General features: G+C 27.4%; 1 protein-coding gene across 1 annotated transcript; it reads right to left on the bottom strand.

The window, feature by feature from the left end:
- Positions 1 to 252: 252 nt before the first annotated feature.
- On the bottom strand, positions 253 to 26,392 carry LOC107437594 (uncharacterized). Its single transcript, XM_016049652.5, has 7 exons — positions 26,158 to 26,392; positions 25,723 to 25,836; positions 23,778 to 23,924; positions 18,517 to 18,685; positions 16,293 to 17,531; positions 13,598 to 13,873; positions 253 to 2,212 (listed from the first exon to the last, which is right to left on the bottom strand). The coding sequence occupies exons 2-6, from the start codon at positions 25,828 to 25,830 to the stop codon at positions 13,617 to 13,619; spliced, it is 1,920 nt and encodes a 639-aa protein (XP_015905138.3). The 5' UTR covers positions 25,831 to 25,836; positions 26,158 to 26,392; the 3' UTR covers positions 253 to 2,212; positions 13,598 to 13,616.
- Positions 26,393 to 27,416: the final 1,024 nt, after the last annotated feature.

Raw genomic sequence — 27,416 nt, 5'->3', positions numbered from 1 at the left:
AAGAACCGTTCAATCAATTTCGTTCAAATTTTGTATTATGACATTAAGTTGTAATTTTTGGACAGAAATTTAAGTTGGATTATGGATTCTACGTCCAAAAATTACAACTTTTGCAACCCGAATTTTTGTTGAGCATTATAATCAAATGCCCCAATAGGCACCTGTATTATTATTATTGCATAACATAGATGTTATACTTTTCGAAATATAATTTATAAAAACGAAAATACAGCAACAAAGAATCAAGCAAAATAGAAGTAAAAAAAGACAACAGTTCAAACTTTATTTGCAAATAAAAGACTGTACACAAAATATAACAAATAACAACAAAATGGTCACACAGGTATTAAAATTATTTTATTATTGTTTAATTACTCCAATTATGCACTATCAAATGCTCATATAATCACTTTATTAACCTATGCATTCATTCTCAATTGCTGCCTAAAGAATAAAAAACAATAAAACCCATTAAAAACTCTATTGAAACCAAAAGATAACAAATAGTTCAAACATGGGTACATTTGATCAATTTTATTTCATAATACATTCATACAAATTGAACTGCTAAATTGATATTTGTACATCAATTAAAAAATAATAATACTAAGACTAGGAAACAAAATTGATTATGAATAAATTAAAGCTATTACTTCTAAAAAGAATAAATATGAAAGTATTTACCCTCTTGCACAAAGTAAATAAAAATTAATTATTTTTAAATGGATATTCACTATTACTTAACTTGAATTACTAGTCATATTTATATATTACAGAAATCATTTTTGCGAAATTAAACTAAACCAAGTTTTATGCAAACAAAATACGGTTGAACAATATTTTGCCACATATTTCGTTTCAGACATAAGATAAATGTTAACAAACCTTAACACATTAACGTTTTTGATAAAAATGAAGCATCTGTTCAAAATGCCTGTTTCAATCGCAAAATACATTAATCGAAGCCGTGACATAATTTTTATATACACATCATCAAAATAAATTGAAAGTTTCCTTTATTTTACTTCTGTGACTTTTTTTCTTCTTCCGACATACAAATAATTACGATTTACTGAAAATTCTTCCAAAAAATCAGATGTTAAACCTTTGTGAATTAAACAATAAAATTATTTATTTCAATGCATTTTCTGCTTGAAGGAAACCTATCTAGCAACTAGAGGATGTTATTGTATGTCCATATATATGCTACAGAACTACATTTTCAATGAGTGTATATTTCATAACTACGACAAAATATACTCCTACAAATTATTATTGGTATTGAAAATGATTTGGTACATTTGATGTATCTTACAATTTCTGTTCTATATTTAAGAAGAAATGCATTCAAAAAATTAAAAAAAATATATTAGTTGACTGTAACTTTATAACTAGAAGACAACTAGTTATAAAATGTTATTAAATTAGCAATTTAAGAAAAAAAAAAAAAAAACAGGAAAATTTCTCCAAAATCTCAAATGAATGTATGTATGAGACATGCTGAGCTGAAGTGGATTCAGCTATTATATTACAGATTCGAGATAATCAAGGTTAAAATTTATCAACACTAATTGATAATCCTTAAGATTTCAGACAACTTGGATCAGTGTTGCTATGAAAAATATTCACCATTGATATTTATACAACAAAGAAATAATTTTAAAGAAATAATAATAGAAACAATTTAGGAATAAATCCACTTAAGCATTTAGCAAGTTTCATACACAATATATGGTGTAGTTAAAAGTAAAGTAATAAACTCTCCCCACAACTTTACAATCATTTATGCATAAATATTTATTAAGTGTATAATATAATCATTTTATTTGGTAGTTGACTCAATTTTTTTTTTAACACATCACTGCTTTATAAAATGTAAAGACTGCAATTAAACATTTCAATAGAGATTAAGCATTGAATAAACTAGTTGTATAATAGGCACTGTATTGCATTTCATAATACAATTTTAATAATCTCAAATACATGTTACAGAAATATATGTTTCAAAAAATACATAATAGCTCCATACATGTGGCAGCAACTAATCTTTTCTTTGCATTTTATATCCATCCACAGCAGTGCATTTCATTCAAGTGCATGTTGATTTAACATTTTTCAAATCATTCAGTGGAGTGAGAGTTACATGCGTAAAGTGTATTTAAGACATAAGGGGAGGGACTGTAGCAAAATATCGTCGCTTGTACCAAGGTACCTATAAAAAGATGGCAGGTATGTTTAACATAAAAGCATTTCATAATTGTATGTTTTTTTGGATATGAAGAAAGAAAATAAATTAAAAACATCAGAGCAAAAAAAAAAAAAAATTTTTTTTTTACAGATTTAAAAAAAGGCTAGATTGGAAAATTTTAATTTTATCACATAGAAAGATCTCACGATTTCAAAAATAGAGCAATATTCATTGAACATAAAGCACACACACAGAAACAGTAATAATAGCAAAAAATAATATCAGGTACATTTTAATACTGCATTTTTAGTAGCATTCATTTATCATCATTCAAGCAACAGTCACTTCAAATTACTAACGGAGCACTGTTGACATTACGGATACCTGGATATCTTCTTAACATATAACAAGTTTAAATAGTATTTTTAGCTTTGACACAAGAGTAACTAAAGTAATAAGGAAACAAGCTTGTAAATAAACAGAATAATCATAATCACTTTTTAAATCAACTGTTACAATCTACTTTACCATTAAAAATATTTAAGTAAAATGAAAACAGTATAGATTATTTTAATTATAATAGTCAAAACTACATTTAAAAAACTGTAAAACAAGAACACAAAGAAAAAAGCTTACAATTAGAACTGCATTCATGACATTGAAAATATAGATAGAAGTGTTGAAAGGTTTTTAGATAAAAGCTGTAAGCAAATCCATACAGAAAAAGTAAATTAGAGTTCAGTACAGAGAAAAACATTTAAATTAGATCATAATTTAATATTAATTTATTCATGATAGAACATTTAAATTATACTTAAAATAGATAATGGTATTTCAGTTTAAAATTAAAACAATAAAAATCCTTTATCTGTAGATCTGTTACGATTTCAACACACAGAGAAACATTAAAAAATGCTAATTAGTAAAAATTACTCATAAGTAACAGTTGAAATATATAAATTTTTGGGATGTAACTAATATTCCGCACTTTCGTGGAACGTTCCGCTAAAATATTCGACAAAGTATTTTTTAAAATTTTTTGAGGAATTTGAATAGTCCAAAGTCTTAATTTTTTACTATCATTAAAAATAGTTTTTATACATATCTGTTAAATTCTTTGTATACAGCTTACAAATTTAAGTTCTGGAAGATAAATGGAAAAAAGAAATTTGAAGAATTTAAACTAGATTACTTTATACTGAATTGTTTTGCTATTTTTTTTTTTTTAAAATTTGTTCAATTTCGTTGTTTTCTCAACACTTTTGTTTTAAGAATTTTTTTAGCTGTTTCTTTTTTTACCACAGCGCAGCAATTTCATGGAGCGATTATAGATTTAATTCTTTTATTGCATTATTATTTTATCAGCATTAAAAATACCACAATGTAAAAAAATTGAGATTTTTAGAGTTAAATTTATTTTTAAAACATGAAAAACGATTTAATTTTGGTTTCTATTTAGTTTTTTCTCTTTTAAAAAATGTTTTGTTTTCATCAACCTTTCTGTTATAACACGGCAATTAATTAGACTTTTTCTTGAAAATACTAGCATTAAAGTTTTGCTTGAAGAACTAAGAGAATTTTCATTTTTTTTAAATGGCTGTCAGTCAAGTTTTTTTATTTATCTTAAATATTTCTTGTGGATTATTATTATTATTTTTTCCTTTTTACCCCATACAAATAATACAGCTAAGTTTAGATTGATTTTCAAATGACAAATTTTTTTTAATCGAATATTCGAAATTCGGCTAAATTACAATTCGTTACATCCTTTATACATTTGTAACATTTTTTAAAAAAATAATTATCACAGATAAACATATTTCAGTTCAACTACATAAAATTCATAAATATAGTGTAGAAACAATTAGCTTTAAACAGAGAATTTCAAACAATATAGACTTTTAAAATTGTTTTAGTACAAATTTTTCAAGTTAGACATAACGGAAAAAAAAAAACTGACAAACTTATTTAGTATATATCACAACAGTAACAAAAATATCACATTCTTGTTGGCATAGCTTCTTCTTAGTTTTAATGTAAAAGGTCTTTACTACGAACTGTTTTAAACAAAACACACATATATATTTTTCCTAACAATGCATACATTGAATAGGTAATTGCAGTTTAGTAAATCAAAAGAAAAAAACTTTTTTCACGAACTTAAGAAAACTTTTAATAAAATAGTAGAAAAAATAATATTTTTTGTTAAATAAATACAATTTATTAAGAAACATGGAAAAATTTCATAATAATTAAACTTAGATAGTTTTTAAAATAAATATAACAGCTTTTGAAAGAAAACTGGACGGTAAATTCTCAGTAAAATTTGGCAAGTACATTTCCAATACATTTTAACATAGAAATAAAGCTAAAAAAAATTATAAGAATTTTTTGAAAATTCAGTGATTTTTTCCTGCATGATATCTATATTTTGCCAGAGGAATCAACTTTATAAACTTCAATAACATTTTATGATATAAATAGAATGCATAAATATTTACTACATATGCATATAAAATGATAAATATATAATTTAAAGACAAACAAAGTATTTCAACCTTAACATTGTGTAAATGACAGAAAAGGACATTTCTTATAAAAATATAAGAAGTTTTCATTGTAAAAATATAAGTTATCAAAACACATATTTTTCTTTTAAAAATCGATTATTTGAATATTTTAAACAAAACTGAAACAAGTAGTGTTCTAATCTACTAAATATTCAATTCCTCTCAAATAACTGTGCTTTCAACATGCTATCACTATTTTTATTTATTTCTTTATAATAAAAAAAAGAGCAGAACTAAGACTTGCTTAAATTATTAAAGAAGAAAGTGCATTACTTCAGTCAAATAAAAAATATCAAACAAAATTACAATCATATTTCAAATTGTCAACTAAGTAAATACAATATATAAATATATATATATTAAATTAATTACTATGTCATTTTTAAATTTTTTTCTTTCTAAGACACTGTAATAAGTAAAAAAAAAAAAAATGTTGAATAAATATGAGTAAATATAACAATCTTTAACAATAAAATTCACAAAGAAAAAAACAAATGCACCAAGATTCTTCTCATTAATTTTTTCAAATATGAAAGCCTAATAAATGAAATTACTACTGATACATTCATGCACAGTACAGGGAGAAATAACGATTCACCCTGAATAACTTTTGATCTAATCATTAGATTTTCACACACTATATCTTAATGGTTTTAAGGGGTCACCTGAAATATGCTAATTAGTTTGTGCAGACAATATTTTAGGTTACAAAACTAGACACAAAAACATACTTTTTCCAAATAAACATACCTTTTTTTTCGGGGGACGGACTTGGATTCCAGAAACTCAAATTATAGTGGTCAGCAGCATTCTGGGAAATATGGTCCCAAGAGTTTAGTCAGAAAAGCGGTCCAGAGTTTGGACCCCTTAATGCTACTTTTTGCGCATTTGGCCATATTGAGAGAAATTTTTAAACAAATTGAAAATTTTTTGCAGACAATTTTGAAAGGCATACAAATTTCAAAGAATGTAATTTTTTTAATGGTAAAATCGAAAATTTAAACAATATTGATCAGACAGTTCTTGAGAAATAGAATTTTTAAAAAAAGTAATATATTTAAAGCTTGATTTCTCAGGAACTTTTCTGCTAATTTCATTCAAATTTGTGTACTTTGTCGTATAAAATTACTTTTTTTAAAATATGTAAAAATTTGTATACCAAAGGTACAATTCAAAATTTTTCAACAATTTTTAAGTAAAATAATAAAAAATAATAGCTAAATATAAACAATTTTGGGTCTGGAATTATGTTTGGATATATGAATTTTATAATTATGAACAAAAATTTATTAATTTACTAAAATTTTTTTTGAGACAGGGCGAAATATGCAGAAAAAATAAAGTTAAACATTAAGGGTTAAAAGCCTGCACAGCTTTCCTGACCAAACTATTGGACCATATTCTTTCCAGATTAGATTGTGACTGTCCATTATATATTGAAGGCTAAGAATCCAAAACAAGTAAGCTTATTCATAGAAAGTATGTTTTTTGTGACCAATTTTACAACTTAAGACTGTGTCTGCACTAATTAACATATCTGAGACAACTATCTCGAATCATTAAGATTAGAGTTGTAGTATGTGGAAGTTCTGATCATTAGTTTAAAAGTTATTCAGAATGTTTTATTTTTTGCACACAGTACATGCAATTTAAGAAGTAATGGAACAATATAAGTAACGGAAAACAACTTAAGGAAAAATTTTACTTACAAAAAAGATATAAGTCTACATAATATGATACTACCAAAGAATTAAAAAATATGAATGGGGACATAATTTTAAGATATAACATTTTTATGTATTGTAAAAATAAATTAATACAATTTAAACAAAAAATTTAAAACTTATTTTATAAAAATAGCTTATGATAAACATAAAAGAAGTACAGAAGAAAATACTACACAAATATGGCAGTCTTGTAAAACAATATTTATATTAAAAAAGTAATACTATATATTCAAAGTAATATATACTGAAAATATTGATTTCAAATAATCAGGGATGATCCATCCTTTAAAATATATTTTAAATAAAAAAATAATAACATAAATGTAATCAACACGATAGTTCTGCAATAATTTAAATAAATATGCAATAATCTGGCATATTCACCGAAATATACTGTCCTTAAAATTTATAAATAAATTTAAATTGTGCAAAGAAAATACAAATCACGATGTTAAAAAATAACAACAAAATCAAATAAAAATAATTGGTTATAAATTAAAACAATCTTATGGCTAAAATGTTTACAATGAAATGAGATAAAAATATGTTTTAAGCAAAAAATTGCATATTAACTTGATTATATTACATTTTCTAATTTTAATTACTTATATAAAAATTTGAACTTAAATAATTGCAAACACAAATTTGAAAGAAACAGATTTCAACCAGTAAGCACAACTTTGTATTTTATCCTCAAGAAATAACTTGTTTAAAGTTTACAAAGGTTGTACACTCTTTATTGTGAGCAGCTTTAACAAATTAGTAAGGAATAAAAAATTTGAGGATGACCACAAACACTCAAATCTCAGATTTTTCCAGGTTGATTTTATCAAATTTCTCAGTTAGGCTTTATTACTATACATAAAATATATAACTTAACACTTATACTCGCTATTAGAAGTAAAAATTTATTAAAAAAAAGTTTAAAAAATACAAAAATTTTGAATTAACATAAGTAAATAAAACAATTTTTAACAACACTTTGCATTTTTAGGCACCTCAAACTCAATTTGATTAATTTTTTTTGACTTTTTGGTATTTTAATCAAATTCTTTCTTAGATTTTCACAGACTGAGATAAAATTTCATGACTTTTCTTTGTTCCGTCGCCACCCTGCCTGAACACTATTTTTTATTTAATTTCATAAAATATATTATGAAGACAGAAAAAAAAAAGGCTTTCATCAATGCAATTTTGATAATTTTCTCAGAGCATAGCTGCCAACATGGATAGAAAAATCCAGTAGATTTAATGAAATAAAAATCTCATGATGATTGTTGCATAATGTACTAAATATTTTGTACATAGGGAATTTTATGGTAATCGAAATAGAAAAACTGCAATAGTCCAGCCTGCAATTTTCCAATTATGATTGGCATTAAATATACTTGAAATGTTATGTATTATGTTAACTCATTATTTTGAATAGTAATGGGCATCAAATTAATCAAAGATAGTTAAAAAAAGATTTTTTAATTGAATTCTGCATAAAAATAAACACATTTTAGACTGATTTCTGTAAATGAGGCCCACTTTATTTTGTATTACTAATACTTATTTAACTACTCAAGCAAACAATCTAAGCAAAAATTCTATTTCAATAGGGATTTTTTTGGAAAACTTACTCAAGTTTAGGAATTTTTCTAAAATGTACAAGAACCAGGAGAGTTTTTATTAAGCCATTAGACCAGGAGAAACTGGCAAAATCCAGTAGAGTTGGCAGGTATGTCAGAGTAACCAGAGTTTTTGGTTAAATAATTGCACAATAACAAAAGAAAGAAGAATGAAAAATCTAGTTAAAGAACTATAATAAACCATGGTAGATCTTGGCGATAGCCAATTAGCAAAATATTGTTTCACACAAGCAATCTCAGTACAACTGTTTTAGATAATATAAATAGACATGTGTACCAATAATAGGTGAAGTTAAACAGTATTCAAATCCTAGGCATAACATTTTTGATAAGTAAAACTCAATTAGACATAATCGAATATAAATTGTTATTCAATAATATGTAAAACACATTAACTTCTAAAATAATAAGCATATCCTTTTTTTAAAACGGATTTTACCTAATAGAGAATGGTCTATAGCAAATAAAATATTGTAAAACTTAATAAACTGTTCAGATTCAAAACCTTATTAGATATTGTATATTTTCATACATCTTATAATATTTTTTATTTTCACATAAATGAAATTTTTACAAAATGACTTTAAGTAACTTACTGTACAACATTTAGTAAGAAATCACATGAAAAATTATAAGAGTTAATGTTTTGAAATAGATCAGACACAGAATGAGAATAATAATAATAATAATAAAAAAAAAATCAGTGGCAAGCAAAAAAAAAATAGTGCTAATCACAAACACACAGGCATTCCCATGTGAAAATAAACTAGTTGAAGATTATGTGCTGTATTATTGAAGCCAAACATTCTGAAATAACTTACAGTTAAATTTTAATATGATTAATTTAGTTCAATATGAAAAAAGACAGAATTTTGAAGTTACTTTTACAGAACCATTTGAAAAACACTACAGATACATTGATTAAGTATCTAGAAACTTCATTTTTAGAAAGAATATTTAAAATAATAAGATGGAACAGTATAAGTAGTAAATAATACAAACATAAAAAGATGGGATTCTTTTGAACTTCACATTTTAAATCCTGATTTATGTAACACAAGCAAAATGCAATAGTCCCTTATTAAATGTATACAATTTTCAGTAAAATAAAAAATAGAACACATACATTACTGTAGCTCCAGAGATTTGATTGCCACTTACTAAGATCCTCTTAACTTTTCGGATAAACCATATTTTTTTTTTAAATTTGTGCAATGTACATAAAAGCACAATTAACTAACATCTTTTAAACTTTTATCAAATAAAGAGATATGTGCATTATTTGTTAAAAACAAATGCAATAAAATAAAATTCTAATTTTACTTAAAATTAAACAATATGTATTGATGTTTGTCTTACAGGTTAAACTTTTTTCTTCTTCTTAACACTCAATGAGCAATTTTATACTCAAATGAAGAGAAAAAATTACTTCACTTTACAAAAACTTTTAACCGTTCAGTCCTCAACATTTTTATAACATATAATTTTTTTGCAGAGCACCAAAAATAGAAACATCGTAAAATCTACCTTTCTAACAAGCAGAAATTTTTCTGCAGGATGTCAAAAGCAAAAATATTCTATAAAACCGGAAGTCAAATAAAAAAATTAAGAACTAAAAATGAAATATTGTAAGGGCATAAATAAAAGCAAAGCCTTCCTGCAACAAGCTAAGGAGGGGAGGGAAAGGCTCATGAAATTAAAGATTGTAAAATTTAACGACCATTGCCACGATCATAGTCAGTACTGTGCACTTAACACTCATACATCCCAAACAAGATCACTACTTATCAATCTAAAAAAGTTATCTGTAGTCTTTGATTATTATCTATTTTAATAGCAAATTAAACTAAAAAATCAGGGGATACCACAGATCCTATTTGATTGTAATTGCTGAGTGATTTGACAAAGCAATTTGAGTCTAGAGGGGGAGAAATTAACAATACTTGAGAAATTAAAAATCGTGTAACAAACATTTGTTAGTCTCATTGTTTGAACAGGGTTCCCACTCTATGATGAGATTGAAATTCAAGGACTTTCCAGGACTTTTCAAGGACCTCAACAAAATTTTCAAGGACCTTAATCTAAGACCAATTTTAAAAATTATTCTCTTCTATTTTACTAGAAGCAACAATGCTTGTTGTGGCAATAATTAATTTCAAATATAATACCTAAATGCTTTGCCTATATAGAGAGAAGAGAGTATATGTGTTATGGACTAAAATTTATATTTTTTTAAAAAACAACCCTACTGGTTTTACATATTAATTCACAAAATCATTTTCAGCACAATCTATAACTAATGGTAATGATGTGTTAATGGTGAAATCCTTTAATCCTGTGTATTTCCATGTGAAGGCTGCATGAAAGACAGAGCTAAATCTTACGCATTCCATATTCCATGACTATTCCATAATCCCCTCCTCTCCTCTATTAAACATCGTTTCTGAAATTATTCATCCATAATTTACACAACCTTCTCTAAATGTTATGCAGCAACAATTCTTTCTGAAAATAAAAATTAGAAGGAACATATCCCATTTTCACCATGTTTAAAAGCATTATTCGTTATGTGTAATCCACAACTGCCAATGAATATGACCTGGTGGGAATATTTCTCTTTTAATTCACACTGAAGCTTCTAATAGAATTGAAAAATTTTAGAGAGCTTTTAACCATCATCCATGCATTTGTAAAAAGAGGACAAAATATTTTCTGCAGTTCCATGACCCATAAATTGGGAGGTAAGATACTTAGTGCAAACTTTATTATCAATTCCTTATCATAATGTCCATCTGCTTAGATTGTAGAGACTGATTTAACGTCTCGTCAAAGAGTACAGTGTAGCAATCAACATTCTTCAGCTCATTTATAAGAATCCCTTTGAAGTATAGTGCCAATCCAAAGGAGCCCAAATAGGCTCACTTTGTGGCACTACAAAAAAATTGTCTCGCTATACAGCTATCAGCAAACATTTTGGAGAACAATTTACTAATCACTTCACAGGAGTTACATGAATAATTACTAGTGATGCACTTCAGACTCCAGAGAATTTCAGCATCAAGCACATTCCTTTTGACCAGATAAGAAGACAATGTTACCTCGGCCACTAAAGTTTTTGTTTCACATGGGGCACACGATGTTGCAGGAGTATTTACACCAGATGAATTAGATGTTGATGTCTTTGGAAAAAGAGAACTCAGGGCATGAGACTGCTTTTTTGTTTTACCTTTCTTTGATGTGTGATTTCAGAGCAGATTCTTCCATTTTCGCGATATCGATCTCCTTCATGCATAATCGGCACTTGGCTCTGAACTTCTTTTCGGGCATCGATAAAATCCATTCTTCATAAGCTTGATTATCCATCCATTGGGGATTAAAATAGCACTTCCCAGGCATAACTAGTCTAAACTACATAACACAAATACGAAGCCGTGCCTTTGCGAATACGCTTTACAGTAAAGTTTTGAAATGACGCAAACGTAAGGACAAGTGCGGATGGTAAAACGGCAAATTTATTGAAAACTACAGGGTACATATTGTTACGAAATTCGAGAGTATTCCAGTTTCGATAAGAAAAAAGAAGATCTAAGCATATGCGACAGAAGATGAAGTGGAGTCTCGCCCCGAACGCATTGATTGTCTGCTGTGCTCCGCGCGCTTGGCAGACACCAAGACGCTAGGCTCGGTTAGAAACGGTGGTGTTAAAAACCACGTGAGAGAGCTCGGGAACAAAACAGAAAGAACGAGAAAGATCCGCGGGTGTTTTATGAAAAGGGCGGCCGGCAGTATTGGACAAATTCAAGGACCTATCAAGTTTTTCAAGGACCTAAGACGTTTTTCAAGCACTTTCAAGGACCTAAATTTAGCAAAAAAAAAATTCAAGGACTTTCAAGGACCGTGGGAACCCTGTTGAAACAACGATGATTTTTTTTAGCTCCCTTTAAAAATAAACCGATATTTTTAAACTTTAGAGGTTTACATAGCTACTCACACAAAATAAAATTTTAATCATGTGAATAAAATTACTAACTGGCATAAAAAAATGTTTTTAAATGCATAGCTTAAAAACTAAGCACAGCTAAAAACAAAAATTAAGTAATAAAAAAAATCTTTTTTTCTTCAAACAAATGATGAAACAAAACATTAACTACTCAAGAAACTAATAAATAAAATTAAAGATTTTAGTGTAAGAAAGGTTTTAAGTGACACTAGGAAAAAGAGCATAAAATTTAAGAACATGTTAGGGTCAGCTGTGTGAAGAGGACTATTTTTTTTCTGCTAATTAAAAAAAATATGTTTTCATTAGGAGAATATGTTTCATAGTTCCCAGTTGTTTCCTAAATTTACTAAAATGTTACTTAGAACTTTTTTTCATTATTCTAAAAATTAAGCCTTGAAGTACTTGTGTCACTTTAATTTAAATATGCATGTTATGAGTAAGTATTTTCCTTCCAACAAAAATTTAAACGGTAAGTAAATACAATGTTAATATAATAAAAGTTCACAACCTGTAACATTAACAAAATCTGACTATTACATATTCTTAACCAATAAGAGATCCCTTAAAAAAACATAAGAGAAAAAAATACACAAAATGTAACAACCATTATTCAAGAACACGAAATGAACAAAATAAATTGCTATTAAGCCAGTCCATTGAATATTAAGCAATAAGAGTTCTTTTAAAAGCATAAGAGGTAGAAATACACAAAATGTAACAAACATTATGCAACAACATACGAAAATAACAAAATAAATCGCTAAAAATATATAAACAGTCAATCTTCAATGTAGTATTACTTAGAAATTTTCCATTATTATAAAGTAACAAATTTTAACAATAAGCAAATTGTTAGCTATATAATAAAATATGGAGCAATAGTAAACTGGATTAGAATGTTTAAAATGCATATATAATAAGGATGACACAGGAAAAAATAAAAAGAGGTAAATTTATCTTCAACAAATTGCTAATTAAATTTGAAAATTAAAGGATAAAGAGAAATTCATAACATGAACACCTGCCTCCTTAAAAATTAAGTTAAAAAAGCTATGCTAACTAACAATTAGGTTGTAGATAAATTAATAGTTCAAGTCCAAAATGAAATTTCCAGTAAAAATAAAATTTAGCAGATAAGCAATAACCTTTTTTCTTTAAAATTACATTTGTTGAAATGATTTATTGAGTGATTAATTTCCTTTAAAACCTTTAATTAAAAGTTACATAAAATACCACACACACAAATTAACCTAACACATTAAAATATATATATAATTAAAGAAGAAAATAGTTGTAAATTTCATATTCAAACATTCAATATTTAGTAAAATATGGACAAAAATATGCTCTTTAAAATTATTAAACATTTTTTAAAAGCTTTTAATAAAATTTGTACTTATATCACAGACATAAACATGTTTTTATACACAGTATCAAAATGTTAGCGTGCAACAGTTTTGTAAGAAATTCCAATTTACCTGTTACATTGAATTTTGATCACCTAAAGAACTTCCCTCTGTCATCTTTTGGCACATCAGATCTTTGAGTAAGTTCATTCTCAGAATATCTTGATACAGACAAATCAGTTACAACAGTAATATTTGATTTTTTACACTTATTATTTACATCAGTGTCATCATCACTGCTCGTACTAACAAAAGCAGCTTCAACAGCTTTTGGCATTTGAATGATTCGTTTTCGGGGCAAAGTACCCAGTCGCATGTGAACTGGACCCCTTTTCTTTACCTCCAATGCTAAAATAAATAATAATGTTTCAAATAAATTACCTCAGTATATATTATATAACAATAAATTCAATTGCATATACAGAATTACTGAATGAGTTACAAAACTGTATAATGCAAATAAATACTTCTGGTCACAAATTTCTGTATACATAAAAAAATTATAAAGGGCGTTCACCACTATTTTGTCATTTTAACTAAAGCGAAGTATGATTATGGAGTGTTTCTAATAGATTTTATTCCTTTATTGCCACTTTTTTGTTATATGGTAAGACAGATAGAACTAGCAACATTGAAAACTGATTTTCGATATATTTCAGATGATTCTCGATATTTTTTTTCCTTCCTGACATTTATTTTTTTCTGTTACTCTTATAACTTTTCTTCCTATCAATGGTCTTATTATGATAGCATTTTTTAAAGAGCATTTCCAATGAACATTATTCCTTTAGGGTCACTTAAAAATTAAGAAAGATTTTTGTTTTGGCTCCTATCTAGCTTTTTCTTTCTCAAAAAGATGTAGGCTTTTACAAAAGCTTTTTAAGACGTGGCAATTAAGAGGGTTTCTATTCGACTTTAATATTTACTTTTTCTTGAAAATAAAGTAATTGAAAAACTGAAATGTTTAGCTTTAAAATTTTCCTTCAAAACTAAGATTGATTTTTATTTCTTCTGTTTTGCTTTTGTATACGATCTTTTTCTTTTTTTATAGCAAATTTATGATAGCGTTGTGTTTTCAAAGCGTTCCTGATAGGCATTATCTTTTTAAATGTCTTATGGATAATTATTTTCCCGAAAATATTAATTTTAGCATTGAAGTTTTGTTTTAAGAATTAATAGGATATTTTTTTTTCAACTTTACATTTTTCTTAAAATAGCTATTAGCCTTTTTTTTCCCTTAAATATTTTTTTCTTCTATAGCTCTACAATCCCATACCTGCCAACTTTTACGCATTTGGCGTAAAATTTTATTTTTATATTTAAAGTGGTAGTAAATATATACTATTTTTTCTTCTATGAACTAAATTTTTAAATGATTTTCATCACTACTATTCTTAAGAAAACTAAGCATATATATTAATATGTGTTACGATCGTGGTAGGCAGCTTAAGCTTTTTAAAATACAACATATTTTTTGCATAAAATTGAAATTTTTATTCCATTTTAATACCACTGGGAAAAATCATAATGGAAGGGATTAAAAGTTGGCAGGTATGCAATCCTTTGTGTGTCCTGGCTTGTTCCACAATTCTATCATAAAAAGCCTGTTTTGATTTCGTTTTGCACCACCTTTTACCTTTTCCTTGAGTGGCCTTTGGGTTTAGTTCCAATGGGTGTCCAGTTGATAATCTTTTCCAAGCCATATTTATTGTCTCTCCTCTTTCTGTGTCCAAGCAATGAGAGGTGCTGGGATTTGATAAAGTGGACAATATTTTTTCCAATTATGATCTTCTTGATTTATAGGTTTGACTTAATCCTCCATTTGCCTCTATCATTAATAGGCCTCCATTATCTTTCTATTAAAGTTTTTCCCCTTTACCCCTTACCAATAATATTGGTAAGTTATGATTATTTTTCTATAGTGGCTAAACTTATTTCTATGCAAAAAATAATACTTATTAATGATATTCCTTCTTTTTTTTTTAAAAAAAGGTTGCTATTCGGCCGGTGAATATCCGGTATTCGGCTAAATTACTATTCATTACATCCCAGCTATTTATTTTAATTTTTTGAATTTGTCAAATAAGTGTAATTAAAGAGATAGGGCCAGGATAGTCTGGTTGGTAGGGCACTGGGCCCATTACGAAGAGTTTGTGGGTTCGATCCCAGCCGGCTGAAAACTCTCCATGTAGTAAATGGTGACTGATGCACGTTAAATCTGTTGAGTTGCAAAGTCCTCCATGTTCCCATAACAAATCAATACCTCTGGGGGTACTGATACAGGAGTTTCCTTGTCTTCTGGATTGGTTCAAAATTATAAGGCTACAGAGCTGAACATTAGTAGTCGTAAATCCAAAATTGGGTCGCCTGTTCAACGACTCACTTGACAAGTGCCATACCTTGCAAGCGCGAAGCGCTACCAGTTTCCAAATAGGGTACAAACATATATATTTAGATAAAAACTGATCAAACAAGAGTTTCAACGAATTAAATCAAATGATTGAGATAAAGAAGCAACGGTTAAAAAATTTACCCTGCTACATAAGATATTTGGATAGGTGACAATAAAAAATATAACCCTTCTAAAGATAAAATAATACTAAAATGTGTAATAGTAATGGGTTCAAGTTTTAATTTAAAACAAATTTTCAATTTAAAAGTGCTGAAAAATATAATTTACAATACAAAATATAATTCTTGAGTTTTTAAAACTAATTTAACACAATAATTTAAAAATGTGTTTATAATTTAATGGTATTATACTTACAATTATTCAGTGAATCTTTTCCAAGGACTGAGATTTTAAAATTAGGTCTAGGATTCAATTTTATCTCAATACCTTTAGCTTTTTTCACAGAAAATAATTCAGTTCCAGATGATGGCAAATTAGGTTTCCGATTAACAGACGATTTTAAACTATTCTGAGTATCAGTGACAACAATTTTGGACTGGACAGGTTGGACCACACTTGAAACAGAACGGTTTCTAATTGGACTTGAGCTTCTGCTGGTGTTCGATGAGCTAGAGCTAGACGAGGAACTTCTATTGCTTTGTGAGCTTGAATGCCTATTCCTACTATGCCTCCTCCTCCTACGCTTTGGGGAATAACTGCGACTTCGACTGCGTTTACTTATCTTCCGATCTTTGCTGACACTACGTTCCCTACTCCAACTTCGACCTTTATTACCATTTGGGTTATGCTCTGCATTTGTTTTATATTTTTTTGGTGAGACTAGATGGCCAGAAACTTCTTTTTTTCTTTTAAGTTCATATCTTAAGTCATTTCTAGAAAGAGAAGCAGTTTTATGTTTGGAGTTTTCTGAAGATTTATTATCATTATCTATGTGATTTCTCAAGTCTTTGAACACATGTGATGTTTCTCTCAGCCTTTCAACAGTTTTTTCTTTCACAACAGATCTTTTAGATTTCTCCTTAACTACATCAAATGTAATTGGCGTGTGTTTACTTTTAGGTTGGAAACTTTTAGGAGGTTCACCATTTTTATGAACAAGATTTGAATCTGCAAGACCATACATTGGTTTATCATCTTTAAGAGATGTAAGATGAGAAGATTGAACATCACCTTTCAAATTATGATTACAATCACTAGAATCAGGAAGACTAGGTTCCTGATGCAAATAGGTATCTGTACTGTTTTGACTGGTTTTAATTTCAACAGGCGAATAAGTAGTTTTTAAAATATTATACACAGATGGCGCTTCACTCTTATCATCCTCTAGAGCAGGTTCAGACTCAAAATCTTGAAAACTCAACTGTCGCTCAGAGTTTGACAAATTTGGTGTTAGTTCAGAGTTTACAAAATTTGTTGCTTGTTCAGAGTTTGAACCATTTTGAAGCTTTTCTTCATAATCATTTGTTTCTGCTAGAGACAATAAAGAATGCTCATCTTGTAAAACAGTGTCATTGCTGTAAGAATCATCACTTTCATCATAATCAGAATCACTACTCTCAGACCCTGAGCCACGTCTGTTGAATCTTGAAGGTCCTGTAATAAACATATAGAAACAGACATCAGGAAATAGTTAAATATAGAGTAATTTATATGTAGAATTTATTACAAGAAAAATTACTTAATAATAATGCATTTTCCATCATATAATAAAAAAGGTTTCAATTTTAAATAAAGATAAAAATGCAAGGTTGGCTGCTTTACATAATGAAGGGTATGTATATTTTACGAAATATATGTGATTTAAACTCAAGTATAAGGTGCTTAAATTATATATATTATCTTATTATTATATATATTAATCTTATAACTTTAAAGCAATAAACATGATGAAAAAAAGAATGTTACTAAAACCTGTATTCTGCATTTTTGGACATTTTTTCTCATTTTCATCAGACATTTCCTTATATTTTAGATTTGGTTAGAAAACAATTAATAATTTGTTTGCTATTTAATAATTTTTTAAAAGAAATTTTTTTGAATATTTTTACTTTTTCTATTGTATGTAACTATGTTCCTACACATAAATCAGTTTTGGTATCAACACATATTTTAGTCTTTGGTAATTTTAGCTAATAATGTTTATTTCCAACTTTAATGAAATTTTCATCTCATCTCTTTCAATATACATATTTTAATATATGCCTGTCATACACATATCTAATACACATGTATTATGATAAATGTAAAAGTTTTCAAAAAAAAAACTAATATTTACGTTGATATTTTTTAGGAAATTTTCATTTTTATTTTAAGATCAATTTTGGCTTTTTTTCAGGATTTCTTCTTCATATTATCAAAATCTGTGCTCTAATAATTGTATACTCATAAAGTACATTAAAATAAGCACATAAATGCAACTGAAATTTAAAAGGAAGCTGAAATTTAGATTCATCATGTCATGGACTCAAATTTAAATATTGATAGACAATAAAAATATATTACAATCTTTTGAATACAACAAAATTTTAAGAAAATTTAATATAACAATTAATTGACTAAAAATAACATTGAAATTTACCTGTATGCCGTTCTGTACGTGGAGAAGAAGAATCTTCATTAGCTTGTTGACACCACCTATGCTGAGGTAGCAATAATTGAGGAGCATTTTTATTTTCCTGTTGAGGCTTTTCTTTATCAGCCCCAACGGGAGTGATGACAATCAAATTAGATGATCGCTGATTAGGTTTCTAAAATAAAATACAGTAATTAGTTAGTCAAAAGTGTGGAAAAATCTTTTTCGCAAACAAAACTGCAACTAATAAAAAACTATGTAGGTAAAATATAGCATGAATATATGAATAAAAGCATGTTATTAATGAAACACAAAGAGAAAAAAATAAATTCATTTGCATAAACCTATATTTTATACTCAGATCAATTAGATAACAGGTAAGATAAACCTCCTTTGTCTTCCATGTCAGATTTAATTTTATTATAACATCATCAAAGCTAATTATAAATTGTTAGAAAAAAATTACACTATAACAATTTTTCATATTTTGTTAATCATTATTTGATTATGTCTTAAGTTGAAGCTTTTTTAAAAAAATTTTTTTGTCAGAAATAAAATATTAAGTTTCAGGCAAGTCTGAACGCAAACCTTAATTCTATTCCTCCGTTTCTAGCTTTAAAAAAAAAGAAAACAGAATGACTAATTCTTTAGATAAAATTTACAACTTTTGATTATAAACTAAGTGCTTCCCAAGATTTTGAATATTTTAACCAATTTGTGGTTTTGAATAACTCTTCTAGCCACTTTCTTCAAAATTCTTAATTTCGGTTCTAAGCATGTAACATTCTGTTTACAAGCAGCCATTTTTGAAAAAAAAAAAAACAAAAACAAAAAAAAACACCCTCTTTAAGAGGAAAAAAAAAGAAGAGAAAATAACAGTTTTCAAACAAGGAAAGTATAATTGACAAATTTATTAAACGCTCTGAAAAGAAATTTTCTCTAGGTTAAGAATGCATGTAGGAAACACTGAGGTGGTTCCCCTATGAGAATGTTTTCATTAGTTCTCAATGGAAAGTAATCAGTATTTCACAATTTTGTTGAGCATTGAATACGCTCTGGAGCACATAAGTTTAGAAAAGCTGTTCCAGTCAGTCTTTTGATCATCAAGAAATAATATGTTTCATGTTGAGCGTTAACGACAAAAGTAATAGTAGTTTGAATCAGGGTTGGCAAGGTTTAGGACAGAATGGATTAATCCACGGTTTAAACCGCCCTGTCCAAAACCCTTTCACTCAAATTATGTCACAATTCTATCTGAACAATATTTAAGAGGTAAAATAAACATAGAACTAATAACATATTGATAATTAAATATACTAGAGAATATTTGTTTTTAAAAGTATAATGTTTTATTAATATTGTTTGACTCTTCAATTTAAACAAAGGAAGATTAATCAGTAATCAAGTTCAATTGGTCCTCTCATTCAATAGTACATAACTGAAGTTTGGCCTTGCCATACAGGTTAAAATATTAGGGACTAAGTGCTTGGTTTGTCATAAACAGGTTTATTTATCTATAGTACTATTCAAGAATACTTTTATTTCATTCATGTTCAATTCTTTTAGCATAGTGGTGATACATCACCAGTGTCAGTAACTGAAACTGATGTTATGCCCTTCAAAACTGTTAATACATTTTTCTGTTATTTTGTATTTTCAATTTAAACTAATATATTTATATTTAAAAACAATTTTTTTCAAAATAGATGTCTTTTATCATCCTGTGATGCAGAAATTATAAAAATTTTTTAAAAAAATATTGTGAAAAATAAAAGGTTTTTATTTAGTATTTTTTATTTAGTATTTTTTTTAAAGAAAAATTATAATTTTTTAATATTACCATATTTATCCTTATGCAAAAATATTATTTATCAGTATTAAAAGCATATTTATATTTAAAGGATTAGGTATTCACTTTTATTCCTCAATGAATTGTGGAGCTTCAAAAATTATAAACCTCTTCCTATTATATTATATTATTTTCTTTTAATAAGTTATAGTAAATTGTATAAAAAATATCAAATATTTATTGATACATGTAATTATTATGTGTACAGTCCGCAAAAAAAAAATATCACCCTGAATAACTTTCGTTCTAATGATCCGATTTTCACGAACTAAGTGTCAATCTTAATGGTTCCTGGGGGTGACCTCAAATATGCTAATTAATTAGTGCTAACTATTAATTAAGTTACGAAATCAGACACAAAAACGTACTTTCTCTGAATAAACATATATTTTTTTTTACATATTTGGAATCTAGACACTTGAATTAGGGGGGGTAGACAAAATTTTAAAACAATTGGGTCGTAAATTGGGTTGCAATAAAGATTTATATATTTGGCGATAGTCCAGAAAACCGCCAAAAAAAGTCGCCTGCGCAAATAAATATTTTAAGATAACCCATTGACTGATTCAAAAGAGGAACGCTTAATTTTACTAGGTTGCTAGGCAACCAATTTCTGACTAAAAAAATTGAAATAATGTTTTGTGATTGCTCTGAGAGGTTTAATTAATAGTTAATAGAAAACATCTCGAAGTTTCTAGGCAATAGACAATTTTTAAGTTCATTTATGTCCAAAAAGCACAAAAAAAAAAATAAAATATTTTAATCTCCTTTGAAAAGAAAATTTGAATCGATTTATTAATTTCTAGAATTTAAATACATGAACTTTTTATCTGATATTATTTAGATTATGCTATTTTTGCTATGTTTATTCGAGGATTTCATATTAAAATCAAATTAACATAACTTATAATAGCTATATACAAAATTTTAGGGATAATGATTTTTATAGCTTTAATCGAGTCTTCTAAGCATGAAAGTTTTAAGAAAAAAAAGTGCTTGAAAAATAAAATGTAGATTGTATAGTAATTCTAATGCACATTCACAAGGTTTTCTATAATTTACGATATTTCTTTTTTCTAAAACTCAATGAATTGCTGAATGTTTAGTGGCATTTTAAAAACATTGAAATATGTTATGTTTAAGAATAAGATATTGAAATAATATGTTGCATATTGTATGATTCATTGTTAAAAAAATCTCTTCATTTTGCTAGATATTTACGTTACATGGTTTTCTTTGGATAAAGATGATTAGCAAATAGCATCCACATGTTTCGATACATTCTGAAACTTACGTTCGCAAATTCACCATAAAATGTCGCACAGCATATTCTTCAATTACGATAAGCTACATTTACCACCAAATACTGCTACTATGATTATTTTTGTTTTCTTATATATATATATATAATATGATACTCTCTTTTTAAACAGAGCTCGTAAGGCCCTTAAGATACTGAAATGGGGGCACGAAAAATTAAAAGATTTTTTTTCCTAATGCCCGCCTGTGTTAACATCCGTCAATTCAGGCATCTACAGGGCGACAGATATCTGTGTGGCCTAAGGATTCCTAACGAGCATCAAACATTCTCAAAATTAAGTGTTCATTCACTAGAAAATTTAGTGTTTATTCAATTTAAGAACTGTTCCTTCACTTGGTTATCTTACTACTTATTATTTAAACCACCAAAAGCTTAAAACAATATTATGTAAGTTATCTAAATTTTTTTTACATAATTTGCATTTAATAACAAATAAGTCGACATGCATTTAATAACAAATACGTCATTTAGCTAAAATTACAAATTTTGAAACTTTTATGATTTTTTTTTAAAGACAAGCTATGCTTAAGTATTCCTTCACTGGTTAGTTTACCCTATAAGATTTTGAGAAATTTGCGATGCTGTGAGAGATGCTTAAAAATGCTGACTACGTATTTTTATTAATATTTATAAAATATATATTCAAGAAATTGATGAATATTTTATTCCAAATTTATTCATTCGTATGTATATTATTGAAATTTTATCAGTTATTGAGAAAAAAAATCTAAAAAATAAAAAATAATCACTTTAAAGAAGCACAATCTGTTGTATAATCATATTCTATCAGAAGCATGCTTTTATAAAACTCCACATTCTCTGAATAAAATGTATTTTATTCAATAAAATGTTTTATTCAAATTTCTTTACTAAATTGCAAATAGAATTTTAGACGACTAAAAAAGAAACATCGTATTTTATAGCTTAAAAAAATAAAAATGAAAAGATAAGCAAACGATTATTAGCGAAAAAAATATGAATGAAATTTTATGCTAAGCGCGCAAAGTCAAGTTCCTCGCAAGTTTATCACATTTTAATATTAATCGCCCCATTTAATCATTTCTTCATTGTCGCCAAATTATTTTTTTAAAAATAATTAATTTTAATTTTTCTTAGCTTCTAATAAATAAACAGTTGAAACTTTAGATTTTTCAATTGAAAAATATGTAGATTAATATGGTATAAAAAAATTCATACCTTATAATTCAAAAATTTTTCATCCTTAATTTAATTAAATAATAAAAAATAATTAACAATTATTAAAAATTATTTTTTTCGTGAAATTATCTTTGGGTAAATGAGTTTTATGACTGGGTAAAATTTTCTTCGAATTGCTTTATTAGTTTTTAAAATACGACTAAAAACGTAAAAAGTGAAATTAACATTAAGGGGTACGAACTTTGGATCACTCTCCTGACCAAACTATGGGGACCATATTTCCACGATTGCGGCTACCCCCTATATTTTGAAGGTTAAGAATCCAAATATGTAAGAAAAAATATGTTTATTCAGAGAAAGTACGTTTTTGTGTCTGATTTCGTAACTTATATAATAGTTAGCACTAATTAATTAGCATATTTGAGGTCACCCCCAGGAACCATTAAGATTAACACTTAGTTCGTGAAAATCCGATCATTAGAACGAAAGTTATTCAGGGTGATATCTTTTTTTTTTTGCGGACTGTACAATGGTTACACCTATAGAATTTTTACCTTTTACCAAAGTTCAAGGTTTTGGACACTTTAAGACAGTTTAGGACAGTTTTACCCAGTTTAAGACAGTAAAACCCACGTGCCCTGTCCAAAACCCCAACCCTGGTATGAATAATTTCTTTCAGACTTTTGTTACCCATTGACTCACTGTTAATGGAAAAATGTGAATTTTCAAAGTGCAAAAATGTGTAACACCTATTTTTGGAGTGATTGATATTGCAGGAATTACACAGTGCCTCCCCATGAAACAGCAAACGGAACTTCATGCATAGGTCGCTATAATAGTAGGGTAGCAGTATATGGGTTCGTACAAAAGAGCATAGACTGTATATACAAATTATATTTGGCCTAAATAAAACTATACAAATTGCAACTAAATACTTACAGGAAAATGTTTTCCACGCTTTCTTAAAAGTGGAGCATTATTGCGCCAGGAAGGCTGACTTTTACGAGATCCTTGATCAGATGAATTGTCACCAGATCTTGTTATACTGTTGATTGGCTGAATTTGACTAATAGTAGAAACATCAGGCTAAATTTTTTTAAAAAAAGTCATGAGACTTAAACAGGCAAGATATAAGAAAATAAAGATGTGCATAAAATAAAAGTGTTTTTAAAAGAATTCTCATTCACACTCAGAATTCATAATTGGGTCATAAATAAGCAAAAATTAATTTAAAAAAAAAGTTAATGATTTTTAAAACTGTTGAAAAAACTATGTGATTAATATAATTAAGGAAAGGAACAATACAAAACTCATGGTTCAGTACATTAATCTAGTTTCAATCCTCCAAATTTCGCTTAGTCATCCAGAACATAAGTTAACAAGTTTCAGAACTTAACAATTATATGGAAAAACTATTTTGAATAATATATAGTAAAATATACATTATTGCTAATAAAGATCTCAATTCTTTACAGAGATTAAGACTAATCTTAATAAAAAGAAAAAAGAGTAAATAAAAATGAAAGAGAATTTTTTAAAAATTATTTCATTAATTTTATATGATTACTGAACAAATGGGTTTTGAATTATAAGTTGCTTCTGACCAAAAACCCACTTAGTTTGCTGATTAACACTTTGAAATCATGAGAACATTGCGATAGTTAATCTTTAAAACGCGGAATATGAAACACAATGTACGATTTTAAAAATCATATCAAAATGAAATGTGGTTCTTCAGTTTAAAACCGCATACGAACACTGTTTGATTTTTGAAATACAATAATATATTTTACTTCCAAAATATATGAATACAAACCACAACTTTCTTTTTAAATCATGTTTTTAAATTGTTTAGTTACTAAAGGCAAACCTAAAATTGACAAGGGGGGAAAAAGCAGCTAATAGTTTGATATTACAAGATAATAAATCTTTTAATTAAATAACAATACATCATCAAGTTGAGGGGATCAGGTTTAATGATATAATAATGTAAACTTATATCAGAAATATAAGAATCTATTTTAATACCAAATATTTCCTTAAATTCCTAAAAATAAAAATCTGACGTAAATAATTTAAATAATAATAATTAATAGTCTGACGTAAATTATTTAAACTATTTTCAGGAGTCTGTCTAGGTTTTTCTGAGAGGTACCTATTTTGTGAAAACTTAGACATAATTCATAAAAATTAAAAAATCAACACAAAAATATGGTAATAACATGAATTTATCGTTTCTTATGGCATACAAAAATAAAATTTCAAGAAAAATTATTTTGTGAAACTACTGTTTTTCCTAAAGTTGAATCTGTGAAGGCAAGGGTCTGTCTAGCTTTTTCTGAGAGGACCTATTTTGTGAATATTTAGACATAATTTGTGAAAATTAAAAATTATATTAAAAATCAACACAAAAATATGGATTTATCGTTTCTTACGAGACACAAAAATAAAATTTTAAGAAAAAGTATTTTGTGAAACTACTATTTATCCTAAATTTGTGAAGGTACTGCTAAAGGGTAGTAAATTTGGCTTGGACAGATCCCTGGAAGGTAACACTGAAGGGTAGTAAATTTGGCCTGGACAGACCCCTGATTTTTGTCCAGTTATTAAAAAACAACATCTAATAGAAAACTACTTACTACTTAAAAAACAACAAAAACTACTTTATTTTATATGATAATACTTCAATGACAAAGTTAAATTCACCAGTGCATTACCAAAGAAAAGGGAGCATATTTACTCAATATTTTATAATAACATATAAGGAATGCAAATAATTGAAAGAAAAAAACATACAAATGAGAACTCTGGAAGAATAAAGGGAGTACATCGTTGAGCTAAAGTAACTTAAAAGTGTAATATGATATACAAAAAGCATTTTTACCTCAATGACTTTATTATTACGATTTTTGAGTGTCGCTAAAGCTGCTAATCGTAAAGCTTCTAATTCTGCATCCTCTTCTAAATCAGACGAATTTTTCATATCTTCCATTACGGTCTGCAAACAATAAACAAAGTATAGTCAAAAAGGCATACGGTACAATCTAACGGCAAGTAAATGAATTATTTTAAAAAAACCGAGATAGCTAATGATAAAACATTATATTAAAAGAAAACACTCCGATTTTCCGAAAATACCAGGAGTGATCAGTCTTCGCAGGATAAATATAATTTAGAGGAAACAATCATCAGAGCATTTGAACTTTTATTAGGTTAAAGAAGAGGAAAAACTTGGTAATCATTTCAGTATAGATTGTATTAAACTGCACATTGGCAAAGAATATTGACAATATGTTTATAAATAAAATATATTGCTTACTGTAAATAAGAGAATTTAAAATTATGAATTTGCGTTCAGGCTTGACATTGTTTGCAATCAAATATGTTCTACTCAGCCATTTGCCATCAAAACTTGACATTAAAAAGAAAGTTGAAGTGTTAGTGTTTTTGCTTTTGATATCCAATTTTTTTATTGCAGTCACGTGATCTTTCAGAGCTCATTTTTACTAACGCAAAACTTGCTTTCAAGTTTTAGCGAATTGTATAATGTGTGTAGATGGCAATTCTCACTGAAACCATTTCGATTCATACATATTCTCAGCGAAACCATTTAAGTGTTCTAAGGATCGTTCTCACCGTACGATAAGCTCACAGATGCGAATGAGAATCTGATTATTGAATATATTTACTTATGAAAAACTTGTCATTCAGAAATGCCATTCATACTGCATGTATTTCACACACCTCCGATCACTGATTAATGAATTTTACCAATTACATATTTTATAATTGCATAGTGCTCCTTCGAGTGCATAAACCGCATACAGTAAGAATGGCTCTTCACTCAGTTGATATTTAGTGGTCGCATCATACAACCCACATTCCTAAACAAGTAGGGAAGCCTTTTTCTGGAAGCTTTTTCAGAAAACCTTTCACTGCAGAGATAACGACAGAATTTTACTAAATTTTTTGCCATGGAGCTTTTCCTTCAATGACGTTAAAAGCCAGCAATATCTGAACTGCAATGGGGATGTGGCATCATTTTAATACTGCATTCACTAAGGTATTATTGTACAATTAGGCAACTATAATTTAAACTAAAACCATTAAAATTTATTTTTTTACTAACTTATTTTTGGCCAATAAATATTTCTTGTCAACATCGTGTATATTTTTCATTAATTTTATTTTTCTGCTTCAGTTAAGGGTTCTGGAGACATCTTTAAAATATTTCTAATCCAATTGGAGTAAACACTTTATATTGCGAAATTTTTAAACTTCGTTAGTATTATAAACATATAACGGTTATTAACAATCTCGATTTTATAAAAGTGTATAAATACTATAAATATTATATTTGCGGTTAATCATATGTTTCAATTATCGATTAAAGTTAAAAGTTTTGTATAAAAGTTTAGTTAAAAATAGACATTAAAAACCAAATTTTTATAAATAAGCTGGTGTTTTAATTAAATGATTTGTTATACAAGCGACTAGGGGAAGGACGATTCCATAATGTTAAAATAGAGAAAGAGGGTAATTACACTGAGAATATTGGGGATTTTTTTGTTCTCTTCC

The sequence above is a fragment of the Parasteatoda tepidariorum genome, chromosome 6 (assembly GCF_982258835.1).
Source record: "Parasteatoda tepidariorum strain Cologne lab strain chromosome 6, Ptep-v5.0, whole genome shotgun sequence".
In the NCBI taxonomy this organism is placed as follows: domain Eukaryota; kingdom Metazoa; phylum Arthropoda; class Arachnida; order Araneae; family Theridiidae; genus Parasteatoda; species Parasteatoda tepidariorum.
Note: the sequence above shows the minus strand (reverse complement) of the source record. Positions and strands in the feature narration are given on the sequence as shown.